The sequence below is a fragment of the Mus caroli genome, unplaced genomic scaffold, assembly GCF_978045245.1.
Source record: "Mus caroli unplaced genomic scaffold, Mus_caroli_1 scaffold_4, whole genome shotgun sequence".
Taxonomy (NCBI): Eukaryota; Metazoa; Chordata; class Mammalia; order Rodentia; family Muridae; genus Mus; species Mus caroli.
In genome coordinates, this window is record NW_028227259.1 from 24,149,887 (window position 1) to 24,163,805 (window position 13,919).

Here is a 13,919-nt window from a genome sequence, read left to right on the forward strand (position 1 = left end):
CTTTAAATATGCAAAACAAATTCTACTTGATATAAAAATATTTTAGTCACTTAAATTGTATGCTTTATTAACAAACACGGTGGTGGCACATGCCTTTAATCCCAGCATTTAGGAGGCAGAGGCCAGCCTGGTCTACACAGTGAGTTACAGGACAGTCAGGGCTACATAGAGAAACCCTGCCTTGAAAAGAACAGCAACCAAAAACCGAACAAAACAAACAAACAAACGAACAAACAAAACACCCCACTACCACCACCACCACCACCAAAAACCAAAAAAAAAAAAAAAAAAAAACCCAAAAAAATCCACCCTGCTCATTGTCCCTTCCATGTGGTTATTTTATTTATTAATATTCCCCCCACCCCCAGAGTTTGCTAGCAGCCATTTTTAGTTCAGGTTGATACATTTTTGATCCCAGTAAGGGAAACTAAGTAGATTTGTTGTTGCTTTGTAAAGTTGGGAATTGCTGAGTGAATTTTAAAAAGCGAAGTCAAGTTCTGCCTGGTTTGTTATCAGATCAGGTGTGGTACCATGATTGGCAGAGACCCTTGGATAAGTCCCTCCCATTTGCTCAATGTTTTCCTCTTCCCACCTGCTCATCTTCTTCCTCTTTCTGGCTGCTCCTCCTGCAGCCGGAGTTCTTTCAGGTCTGTCACACCAAGAAGGACTATGAGGAATATGGGCCAAGCATCTGCCGTCACAACCCGGTCTTTGGAGTCATGTCCTAGTGTCTGCATAGGAGCGATTGTCTGACATTGTCCTGTTGGGGAATAAGTGTCCTTCAGAACCCAGAGCAGCCACGGCTCCTGTACATAGCAGTGTGGAATGGGTGTGTGAGCAGCGTGCTTTCATCACCAGTGGGGCCGGGCACGGTCTTCCCAGTAAAGCCATTTATCCGGTATGACTGTTCGTGGTCCTCCTCCCGGCCCCTCCTCTCCTGCCCCTCCCACTCTCTCTCCTTTCTACCTGAGCTTCTAGTCAAGTGTAGCTCTGAAGGAATCCATGCAACTGTAGAAGCTACTAGAGGATGCAGTGGATTCTCCAGGAAAGCCTGTAAGGTGGGGGAACCCTGGCCTTCCCAGCCTATTTTTGTAAATAAAATGTTATAAACTTGAAATACAAATTGATGTTTATATTTCCTATCATTTTGTATTTTATGGTATTTGGTATAACCAGCTAATGCTAAGCATGAGTAGTCACAGAGTTCATGGATGTCAGAGTTCTGTAATAAAGTACTTGATTGTGAGGCATGTTCTGATGTGTGTACAGGCTTTATGCCATGTCTGCTGGGAAGTGATTACATGTTGTTGGGGTGGTGTGACATCTGAGCACCAACCGCTGTTGAGTGAGAGTTGGTACAGATGTATCTAACTTCCTGGAGCTGCTTTATAGAAGACAATGGTTTATTGTTGTTGAGTGCGGGATGAAATACTATTGCACTGTTGTAATAAAGGCTGCTAGAATCTTTATAACTGTTCCTTGTGGTCACTTTTGCCTCCCCATTCATTCAGAGAACCTCAGACTCTATAGGTTTGCAGACAGCTGATGATTGATACTGTGTGTGTGTGTGTGTGTGTGTGTGTGTGTGTGTGTGTGTTTGTCTTAAAAGTGCCATCAAGCCTGGGTGGACAGCCTGCCTGTTGTGTTTTGGACGGTGGTGTGGACATCCTTGGGGTGTCCAGGCTGCTTTCTTAGGAAGCATTCAGTGCTCTGATGTCTGCTGAGTGACTCCTCACTCAAGTGTAGGTTAGTAGATCCAAAGCTCTCCCTTCTCCCAGAATCCTTGTTACTTTAAAAATTGTTGTTATAGTCCTCCAAGTTGTGAGGCATGTTTTTCTCTCAGACACAAGTTTATTTTGGAAACTTGAGCTTTGAGGCCTCCTATCTCTCCACATTTGATTCTTCCTGTCAGTAATTCACAGCCATCCTGAATCTGAGAATAGTCAATGATTCTGCGAACCAGAGAGACTACATCCAGGGAACTGTAAATAATTAAAAAAAATATTAGTTAGTGTGTGTGTTTACACACACGTATGGTCTGTATTTATGTGTGTGTGGTGTATATATCTGTGTGTACATGTGTTCATGGTATGTGTGTGCATGGTGTGTAAATGTGTGTGTGTGCAGTGTATATATGCATATATGTGTATGCTCAGTGTGGTGTGTATAGATGTGTATATGAGTGGTATGTATATGTGTGAGCACAAGTGCCAAGGTTCCCATATGAAGGTCAGAGACAACTTGATGTAGTTGGTTTTCTCTTCTTTCACCTTCACTAGGTCTGGGATTGAATCATGTCTGCAGGCTCGCATGTGCCTTTTCCAGTGGAGCTGTCTTACTGGATCCTTGTGTAACTTTCATTGTAGCATAATTATTCTTACTCTAAAATGGACTTTATTGTTTTAAAATACTTAATGAATATTTATTACATGAATATACATTTCATTCACTTTGCTTGACAATGTGCTTTGGAGTGCTCACGTGCATATATATATATACACACACATACACATATATATATATAATATATATATATACACACACACACAAAACTTTGTAATGCTTGTATGCTTATAATCTCAGCATTTACCTTGCAGAGGGAGGAGGGTCACTACAAGCTTGAGGTCTGCCTGTGGGTTTTAGGTCAGCCAGGGATATACTTGGTGTTTGGGATGGCTCACTGAGTAAAGGCTGTGTTGTACAAGCCCAGCAACCTGAGTCTGATCTCTAGCACTCATAGTGCACAGAAAGAGAACTGAGATTCCACGGTTGTCCTCTGACCTCTATCTATATGCTGTGATATATATGCTAATATATGCTAATGTGCATACACATGTACACTACTAATAAAATGTTCCCCACAGTTAAAAACAAAGCAAAACCCAACATACACACACACACACACACACCACACTGTCTGTGTGTGTACATACACACACAGACAGTGTACTCATCACAGTCATGTGTGGGCAGCATCATCTAATACAAAGCCAGCTTAGCAGGAGACTGTTGAGTACACACGGGTGCTGTGCAGATAGGATGGAAAACACCATTCTACCATGCTGACAGCATGGTCCACCAGATAGGATGGAAAACACCATTCTACCATGCTGACAGCATGGTCCACCGTAGAGCGGTCTCTCCTCTCAATAGCATGTCTGACTGTATTGTAGCTTACTGCTGCTGTCACACTGCACAAGAGCCAGTGACAGGCCATGTTGCTAGAAAAGAGCAACACTGAGAGCGTGAAAGTCCAAGAATAATGCACGTGAGGGTGTTGTCTGCAAGTGTGAATTAACTGTATTAGTGTAGTATCAGGTGAGGCAGGCTACTCACAAAGGAGAGAGCTTTGTTTAGCTACCAAGCTCAGGGGTTCAAGGGCATCAGTTCGGCTCTGGTGAGGGCCTTCTCATTTGCTCATGGTGTGGTAGATGGTCACAGTGGGAACATTGTGGGAGTGAAGACTGCATCTGGGTTCAGGAAGCCACAGAACACTGGGTGAGCTTCTGTAATGACCCTCTCTTGGGCATTATCTCAGTCTCTTCGGAGGGCAGAGCCCCCAGAGTGACCCAAAGGCTCTTTACATAATGGGTTCCTATTATGGAACCCTATTAGGCTAGCCAGGGAGATGTGTAGTGATAGTCTTGAGATATATAGCAAGCCAGTGAGATGGCTCTCTGAGCAAAAGCTGTGTGAGCCTGACATGATGAGTTTGATCCCCAGCACCCACTGTGGAAGGAGAGAACTGACCCAAGGCTGGTCATCACTTGAGATTTGTCATCATTTGAGATTTGCATCCTGCTTCCCCTGCCCCGAATAGTGGTGCCCCAGGACCAAGCCTCCTACTCACGAGGCTAGAGGACAGAGCACATCCATGCTGTAGCTGTAGGTATTTATGGATAGGAAATGACAGAGTGTAAGAGCCGCACGGCCTGTTGATTCAAGCAAACCCTGAGGGGCATGGAGCAAATCTGCTACCATGGAAGAAACCTACAGTATCCTGTGCTGTTTCCTGTGTGACAGAGATGCTCAACCACAGTCTCCCAATCAAGGGTTCGGGGTCTTTAGTTGTCTTTCATCCAGACACACATTTCTCTGCACTTCCTTGGGAACTTTGGCTCCTCACCACCTTCCAGCTGCTTTATTGCAACCAATCCTGCTTGGTCTGTCTGCCTCAGCCACATCCTCTGCATCTATATGTCAGTGTTGACACTCATGTTGGCCAAACTAGAGCCAGTGTAACTGGCTCAGACCCAGAGTGTCTACCTAATTCTATTTGCCACAAGATTGTTTTGAAACTCTTTTATTCATTCATTTTTTTAAAATTAAAATTGTGTTTGTGTGTGTGTGTGTGTGTGTGTGTGTGTGTGTGTATGTGTGGGGTGTATGTGTTTATGTGAGTGCACATGCCTATGGAGGTTAGAGGTCAGCATTGGATGTGTTTCTCAATCACGCTCTAGCTTTTGAGACAGTGTTTCACGACCAACCTGTAGCAAACTAATTCGACTATACTGGCTGGCCAGTGACCTCCTATCTTGCCCTACCCTGCCTCCATGCTAGGCTTCTAGCCATGTGTCACTATGTCTTGGCTCTTTACATGGGTAACAACTCAGACCCTTAGGCTTGTGTGACAGGCACAAGTTGAACCTCCTTCCCAGCCCAGTGATCATTTTAGTTTAGATATAAAATATAGAGAGCAATATGTTCTACTGCAATGCAACTACACGGTGCTGTCCTCTGCAACCCCGGCTCAGACACATCTTAGAGGAAGTATGTCAGAAGTGGGCAGTGGGGAGAACAAGGAAGGTGCCCAGAGCCTGCTTCCATTCTCAGTCTCCAGGGTGGAGCTGGGCTGCAACTGGGTCTGCAAGCCCTGAGAAAAAGACCCAGAGCTGTAAGTATAGGCTCAGAGCTGTAAGTATAAAGACTGGCTACCCTTAAGTCAATGATACCTACTTTCCTCTTCCCTCAATTTCCCAAGCATTCTAAGGACCTTGTTGCTGTCAGGAGGTTTAAGGGTTTTTTTGTTTATTGATTAAAGCTGCCAGATATTGTATAGAAAACTAAAATATGATTTGGTCACTTTATAAAGAAGGAATATGTTAGAATTATATCACTAATTAAAAAAAAATTCCCACACACTTTTGGTTCAGGTTGACTTAGCCCATATCTCAATGTGGTAGAATTGGGAGGAAAGGCAAGCATCCCTGAGGGAAAGGCCCATGACTTCGAGTCTGAAGTTCCCTGTAGACTACTTGTGTCCAAGTTGGCTTTCTCTTGCTGTGATAAAGACCATGACCTAGAGCAACTCCAAGAAGAATGAGTTTGTCTGGCTTACATATCCTGATTACAGTCTACCAGGAAAGGAACTCAGACAGGAACCTGGAGGCAGGAAATGAAGCAGAGGCCATGGAGGAGTGCTGGTTTTTGGCTTGTTCACTGAAGCTCGCTCACCCTGCCAAAGGACAGCCCCATCCCAAGGCCCTCCCACATCAACAACTAATCAAGAAAACACCCATGAACATGCCTATAGGCAATCTGAAGCATTTTTCTCAATCGAGGCTTCTCTTCGCAGATATCTCTAGTTTATGTCAGGTTGACAAAACTGAAACCAAGACACCATGTTGATCAATATCATCTTTAACAAACACACTGTAGAATTATAAGCCAGCAGTTCTTAGACCTGTTAAAGTGCTTTGATAGAGCTTTGCCCTGTTTGACAGGTTGAGACACCAGCTCTCATCTATGTAGAAAAAAGTATTATAAATTATATGGCTTTAATGTAGAAAAAAGCTCATGATTTAGCTGTTCCACAATGAACATGGACTTTAAAGCCTCATGTTGTACAAGATAAATACAACCAGCTTTATCTGTCAATTGTGACTGATTGGTGAATCTCTCTGCCTCTCTCTCCACCCTCTGCCCAGCCCTGCCTCTTGCTTCAATGCCCTCCCCCTACGTGCTCTCACCCTCCTTTACCTCCTCCTCCCTGGACCAAACAAGGCTTACCTGATGAGTCACAGTGGCTAGCTCAGAGTTGTTCTTTATACTCCAGGAAAAGCCCCATTTTAAAAACTGCAGGCACTCACAAGTGCTTCTTCTGTTACCACATAGGCTGAGATTAAGGGGAAAATAAATATAGGGGGAAAATAGAACTTGCCAGAGTTGGGGACTCCATTGCTGCTGCTCCAGGTGACGTGTGCACTACTGCTGAGGTGTATCTATCCCCTGGCCACTGCTCTCAGCGGAATCTGGGCTCTGAGTGTTCAGATATGAATGACTCTTATCATTAGGATTCCAATAGTATCATAAAATTAGAATAGAATTTCAGAGCTGGTGGATGCACCTGGAGAGCAGGTGACTGAGCGTGTGTGTTGATGTAGCAAGTCTCAGGTGGTCCCTCCAGTCTGGTTAGAACTGGAGGGTGGCCTTGAGAAATGTCCCTTCAGCAAGAGGCAGGAGAAATCCCCCACGTTAGACCTGCTGTGTGAGTGTGTTTCAGGGTGACAGTGGTTCCTGCTACAGCTTCCTAAGTGACTAACAGGCTCTCATGAGACTAAAGTGCAGACCTGCGGTTCATTCCTTCCTTGGGCTCCTCCCCTTGTGTCTCCTCTACAGATGGTCCGGCTGGGTCGACCTCTCAGCTTAATCAGCACAGCTGATTTCAAAGAATGCCCTGCTAGGAAAATTTACTTGTTACATGATCTGTACTTAATTAAAGAGCATTTTATAATGTTTCTTTCTAAATGTATTGTCAGGCTTGCTAAATAGAAATATAAATTGATTGCAAGGCAATTGTAATGGATGACTGACAAGGAAAGAAATCTTTATTACAAAGAGGCAGGAGTGCGGAGATGGCTTGGTGGTTAAGGGTGCTTGGTGACTTTCCGGAGGATCTGAGTTTGGCTACCAACATTCGATATGGGATGGCTCACAACTGCCTACAACTGCGGCTCTCCTCTGACCTCCACAGGCACATTGTATGCTTACACATATATATAAATAAAATTAAAAAAATAAGTATTATAAAAAGAAGCTATCGCTTGATCTTAGGATTATAAAGGTTGCATTTTTACAAACCCTGACTTATTCTCAGTTAAGGAAGCAGCTGTGTAGTCTCTCCTCTCAGATAGTATATGAGTACTGGGAATTTTTAAATTTTCATTTCATGAAATATACTTTTAAATTATTAAAAGTGAATAATTATAAACCTAAAGGTTTATGATGTCAAATAAAAGCTTAATGACATGCTTTGGCTGCAGTTCCAATATCTGGTGGTCAGATCAATGCAGTAGTCTTGCCTACTTTATACCTACTGAGTGAGTCTGATGTTTTCCCAGCACTGACTCATGGAAATGCCAGGAATGGTAGAGCTGACACCCCAGGTGTTAACCACAGGCTTTTCTCTAGTCACAGAGCAGACCTGGGGAGGCGAAGAGATACTGACTGCATATGACCCATGACCTCTGCTGACCAGCAAGAAGTGAGGAAACTGTACCTGCAGCTGCGGGAGGCAGGTGACACAATGAGGGAGGTGTTCTGGTGTGTGTGTGTGTGTGTGTGTGTGTGTGTGTGTGCCTCAATGTGACTGACGTTAACAAGGGCTGTGAGAAGTCACAATGAATGAATGAGAAGTTACAATGGCTGGATGCAGTCACCGTCACATGTGTGCCACAGATGGCCACAGCTTATTATCATAGAGTACAGGAATAGTGGGAAGGAGTTTATTTTTATTTTTGGGTATGGGTGTTTTGACTGCATGCATGTCTGTGTACCAGCTGCATGCCTGGTGCCCATGAAGTCTAAGTAGGAGCGCCAGATTCCTTGAAGCTGAAACGGGTAGTGTGAGCTGCCACAGGATACTAGGAATTGAACCAGAATCCTCTGGTTCTAGAAGAGCAGCTAGTGCTCTTAACCACTGGGCCATCACCTAGTCCCTTGTTTATAATTTTTAAACCGGAGCTACCAATAAGATCATTTTCTGGCCAAATTTAGAAGTATTTTCGTTTCTACTCCCCTCCCCCTACCTCACTGTGCTTGTTTATTTTGTAAAGAAAAAGAAAACTCCCAGTGTGCTCTGTCTGTATAGTGGTACTAGAGAGCTACCAAAGAAAAGCCCAAGGTCCAGCAGCCTACAGGAGTCCTATGAGACTGATAACTAGAAAAAAGCTCACTAGCAGAGCACGCCTGCTCAGTATGAAGACATAGATGCCTGACCATGACATCTTTTATCTTAATTAGGGTAGTAGACTCAACTTGCCATTCTGATAATTCGGCCATTTTCTCAAGCTGAATTAGCATGTTTTAACTTATTTATTCATTAGGTCTTATGTTAATAATAAATTAAACTTTATTAAGGCATGGTTGTGTGATGTAATTACAGTTCTCTGAATTAGAGTTTAACGAAGTTACTGCTATACTCTATGTGACCTCAGTGTTCCCTAAGAACAAGTGTTACTAGCATTATAAAATTTCTGAAAATGCACAGTTTAGGTCTTGGTTGATTTACAGATAGTTGACCTCTACAGAGCTGGTATTCTGAGCAGAGAATTTAGGCCCAGCAGTGGCAACCCCAGCAGGGTTGAGAGTAAGCAGACACTAACAACAGGGTGCATCATTTCCTGAGGTGCTTCCTTGGGAAGTTGTTATGTTCATGATGCAGGGAGGTGGTGCTTGTCTTTGCTCTGAAGTGGGGTGGGGCAGTGGTGTAGAAACCATTCCCCTTGACAGCTTTGTGGGGTTCATTGCCAGGTTTAATTACCCCCCCCCTGGTGTGTGTGTGTTTGTATAAAGGCATGCACACATGCCATGACACACTTGCGGATGTCAGAGGACAACTTGTGACAGTTTTGTCCTTTTATTATGTGGGACCCAGGGATAGAATTCAGGTCACCAGGCTTTGCCACAAACACTGAGGCATCTCACTGTCCTCCTCCTCCTCTTCCTCCTCTGCCCCTCCTCCTTTCCCTCCTTCTCCTTTGAGCAAAGACAACTCACTAATGCAATGTTCTTAAGAGAGAGAGAGAGAGAGAGAGAGAGAGAGAGAGAGAGAGAGAGAGAGAATGCATACTTACGCAGGCATGCACACACACTTATGATCCCCCCCCCCCACCCCAAGCACTACAGTTCCAGTGGATTGTCTGAAAAGCCATCAGCCATGAATACTAGAATTACTCCAAGGCCCCATCTCCAGGTGATCAGGAAATAGATATGATCTCTACCCACCCCCACTATTGGATAAGGACTAGCTTTCCTCTTCTACTCTCCCTCTATACCATGGAGGCAATGGGAGAGACATGAACTGAGCTCACCATCCTATGCTGCATCCCATGGGCCAGTGCCAGTTCAAGGGCCACACAGGAGTCACTTGTGAGCCTCACAGAAGGGACAAATCATGGCACCTCCATTGGCTCCCAGTGGCCTGGGCTTCATTCTCAGCAGTTGTTCCTGAGCCTGTGCTGGATAGTGGAGCATAGGCAAGCTCCAAGGGTTAGGGAGCTTTGGGCTGACAGTGGGACATGGTGCCTCTCAGGGCTTGTGAGAGGTTTTAGGATGCTGGAGGCTCTTGCACTTTCCACAGCCTGGGCTCGCATCTGGGACCTACCTGCAAACCAGTAGGAGCAGGCTGTGGGAGACAGTCTTGGCCAGACACCCTGGAACAGCTGCCTGCAGATGTGTCTGTCTGTTGGTCCCCCAGCTGGGTCTGCTAATGAAGGATGCCTTCATCACTGCTCCTGGAAGACTCCATTGAATATGGAAGAGAACCCAAGGGTTTTAGAAAGGAAAAACAAAAACAAAAACCCTAAGCTTCAGGATATTGCTTTCATTGTGAGCTATGAGAAAAGAGGATCTTTTAATGGTCATTGGTAAGAGATAATTAAGGAGAATTTCAGTTACAGGGCACTTTGCAGAAAGACTGTAATTAGCAAAATGGGGCTCATGTCTCTTGGTGCATCTTTCATCTCCTTACTGTGCTCATCCTCATCTGGCTGAGCAACATTCGATCCGTAGCTCTCCTCAAGCTGTATTGACATAGCCTTTGAAAAGGAAGCCTAGTTCTTTAACTGAGAGTGTACTTGAATTTCAAACACAATAGCCCAAGGGGAGGGAATCAGACACCTGGGGATGGCAGTGGTGCTGACTGATGGGAACTGCAGAATGTGTCCATGGGTCCAGGTGACAACAGACTTCTGTCCCTTAGGACATGAGCCTTTGGTCATGAGTGAAAGAGAGAGAGAGGTTGTGATGTTGACTAGAGAGCATTCCAGGAGGAACTAGGAGCCTCGTGCTCCATATTCATATTTAAAAGTTATGTGCCCAAGGGAGAATTTTATATTAGATATTTTCTTATTTACATTTCAAATGTTATTCCCTTTCCTAGTTTTCTCTCTGAAAATCCCCTGTCCCCTCCCCTCTCCCCCTGCTCCCCAACCCACCCACTCCCACTCCTGGTCCTGGCATTCCCCTATACTGGGACATAGAACCTTCATAGAACCAAGGGCTGAGGGAGAATTTTGAAAGAGGGAAATAGTTTTTATTTGAGAAATGTTAGTGACATCCTATTTGATGTTTCCAACATTACTCATAGACTGGGTGATGGTTTGTCCCTGTGGGTTCTCCTGTTTCTACCCTTGTTTCTTCCCTTCACTGCAGGACTTGAGAGTGGACCCATGCTCTCTTTCTCTGGAGAATGTGAAGAAAAAGGAAATATTCAAACTCTTCTCTGGCCTGAGCAGATGGCCCAGTGGGCAAACACTTGCAGCTCACACATGAAGTTCAGATCCTAGCATTCAGATAACAAGACAGAGACAGAGACAGTACAGTAGCTGGAGCTTGCTGGCTGCCAGCCTAACACCAAAGGACAATTCATGGAGAGACACTTCCTGAAAGGAATAAGACAGAAAGCGATGAGGAAGACACATGCTGCCCTCCTCTGGCCTTCTCCCATGTGCATAGGTGCATAGGTGTATGCACTGGCACATATTAGTGTTCATATATGATATACTTGTGACACACCACACACACACATACTGTACTGGCTGGGTTTGTGTCAACTTGACACACGTTAGAGTCATCAGAGAAGAAGGAACCTCGGTTGAGGAAATGCCTCAATAAGACCCAGCTGTAACTCATTTATTTTCTCAGTTATTGATAGATGAGTTGGACCCAGTTCATGGTGGGTGGTGCTGTCCCTGAGCTGGTGGTCCTGGGTTCTATTAGAATGCAGGCTGAACAAAAAGCAGCACCCTCCATGTTCTCTGTATCAACTCCTGACTCCAGGTTCCTGTCCTGCTTGAGTACCTGCCCTGACTACTACTATTGTGTGAGGTTCAATGTGTGCTTTGAGCTTCAGTATTGTTTCTTTTATAAATGTGGGTTCCCTTGCATTTAGAACATAGATGTTCAGAATTAAGAGTTCGTCTTGGTGGAGTTTTTCCTTTGATGACTATGTAGTGTCCTTCTCCATTTTTTTTTGATAAATTTTGGTTGAAAGTCTATTTTATTGGATATTAAAATGACTACTACTCCGGCTTGTTTCTTGGGGGATATTTGCCTGGAAAATTTTTTCCCAGCCTTTTACTTTGAGGTGATGTCTGTCTTTGTCACTGAAGTATGTTTCCTGTATGCAGCAAAATGCTGGATCCTGTTTGCATATCCAGTCTGTTAGCCTATATCTTTTATTAGGGAATTGAGTCCATTGATGATGAGAGATATTAGGGCCAATGATTTATGGTTCCTATTATTTTTCTTGGTAGATATGGAGTTATATTTGTGTGTTTCTCTTCTTTTGGGTTTGTTGTGAAAAGATTAATTTATTACTTTTTCTTGGGTGAAGTCTTCCTCCTGTGTTGGACTTATCCTTCTATTATCCTCTGTAGGGTTGGATTAGTGGAAAGATATTGTTTAAATTTGGTTTAGTCTTGGAATACCTTGGTTTCTCCATCTATGGTAATTGAGAGTTTTGCTGGGTATAGTAGCCTGGGCTGGCATTTTTTTTCCTTTTCCTTTATTTATTTATTATTATTCTTTAATCATGTGTTACAGTCCAGTCATTATCCCCTTCCCTGTTGACCATCTGGCTGTTCCTCATCTCATACCTCTTTCCTAAGATGATGTCCCCTCCCCAACACACCCTCCCCACCATTCCTCCCCACTCCCTGGGGACTCAAGTCTCTCAAGAGTTATGTGCACCTCTACCAGAGACCTGGGAGGTGAGAGATTTCAGGACTCAAAGGGAGGGACCTTAGATAAAATTGGGATGACATTTTTGTTCTCTTATGGTCTGTCTCACACCTGGCCAGGATCTTCTGGCTTTTATAGTCTCTGGTGAGAATTCTGGTGTAATTTGGATAGGTCTGCCTTTTCCTTTATATTTTACTTGACCTTTTTGCCTTCAATATTCTTTGTTTATTCTGTGCATTTGGTGTTTTAATTATTATGTGATGAGAGGTATTTCTTTTCTAGTCCCATCTGTTTTGTTTTCTATAGGCTTCTTGTATGTTTATGGGCATCTCTTTCTTTAGGCTAGGGAAGTTTTCTTCTATAATTTTGTTGAAGATGCTAGTCATTTGAGTTGGGAATCTTCACTCTCTTCTATACCCATTATTCTCAGGCTCAGTCTTTTCACTGTATCCTGGATTTCTTGAATGTTTTGAGATAGAATGTTTTTGCTTTTTGTTTTTTCCTTGACAGTTGTGTCGATATCTTCTATGGTGTCTTCTACCACTGAGATTCTCTCTTCTATCTCTTGTATTGTTAGTGATGCTTGCATCTGTGACTCCTGTTCTATTTCCTAGGTTTTCCATCTCCAGGGCTGTCTCCCTTTGTGTTTTCTTTAATGTTTCTCTTTCCATTTTTAGATCCTGGAGAGTTTTGTTTAATTTCTTTACCTATTTGATTGTGTTTTCCTATATTTCTTTAAGGGATTTTTATGTGTTTCCTCTTTAAAGGCTTCTACTTGCTTACTTGTGTTCTCCTGTGTTTTTCTATGGGATATATTTATGTCCTTCTTAAAGTCTTCTATCATTTTCATGATATGAGAATTTAGATGTCAATCTTGCTTTATAGATGTATTGGGGTATCTAGGACTTGCTGTTGTGGGAGAACTGGGTTCTGATGTTGCCAAGCCAAGTTGGTTTCTATTGCTTATGTTATTGCCCTTGCCTCTTGCCATCTGGTTATCACTGGTGTTTATTGGCCTCTCTATCTCTGATGGAGCTTGGTCTTCATGTGAGCTTGTGATCATGTGATCCTGGATATGTCAGGATACCTGGGGAGTCTATCTACAACTGGGGTGAGGGCTGTGTATGTTTGGATCCAGAGCCAATGTTCTGCTCCCAGCACAGATGGAAACTGGAAGGCATGTGGGTCTTTGGTTGGGTGGGGTATCTGCTTCCTACGATTATTGGAGTCCCAGTTATGCCAGGTATTGGGGCAGGGTTTGGGGTCTCACCTGTGATCCTGGATGTGTCAGAATATCTGAGGAGTCAAGTTGGAACTGGGGTGTGGGCTGTGTGGGTTTGTGTCCAGAGCCCAGGCTCTGCTCCCAGCACAGGTGGAAATCAGAAGGTCAATACACTTCCTCTTGTGGTAACCTCCAACCTTATGGATTTATATTCATTTTTGTTGCTAATTCATAACTGTAATTTTGCTACTGTTATGAATAGTAATATAAATGTCTGTGTTTTCTTGTGGTCTTAGCTAACCCAAGGAGTCACAAGCCACAGTACTGCTGACTGAAAAAAAACTCAGCATGAGCACATGAAACATTCCTACTGTACTCAAAATGGTCCTCAATACACATGTTGAAGCCATTCTGTGTTTTATGATGAGCATCATGTGGCAGAGCTGACTGCAGTGTGGTTATTTAAAAATGTTTCTAATCAGCTTCTATTCTGTGTGTGTAACAATCAATGCCC

The 13,919-nt window shown here is 43.7% G+C and overlaps 1 protein-coding gene across 1 annotated transcript in view; it reads left to right on the top strand.

Annotated features, from left to right (window-relative positions):
• The window catches only part of Actr3b (actin related protein 3B), a 113,300-nt gene extending 111,853 nt beyond the window's left edge, over nucleotides 1–1,447 (top strand). The window contains exon 12 of the mRNA XM_085836531.1: nucleotides 633–1,447. Coding sequence (XP_085692657.1) covers nucleotides 633–728 — 96 coding nt within the window. The 3' untranslated portion in view covers nucleotides 729–1,447. The remainder of the gene's footprint in view (nucleotides 1–632) is intronic.
• The last annotated feature ends 12,472 nt before the right edge of the window (nucleotides 1,448–13,919 follow it).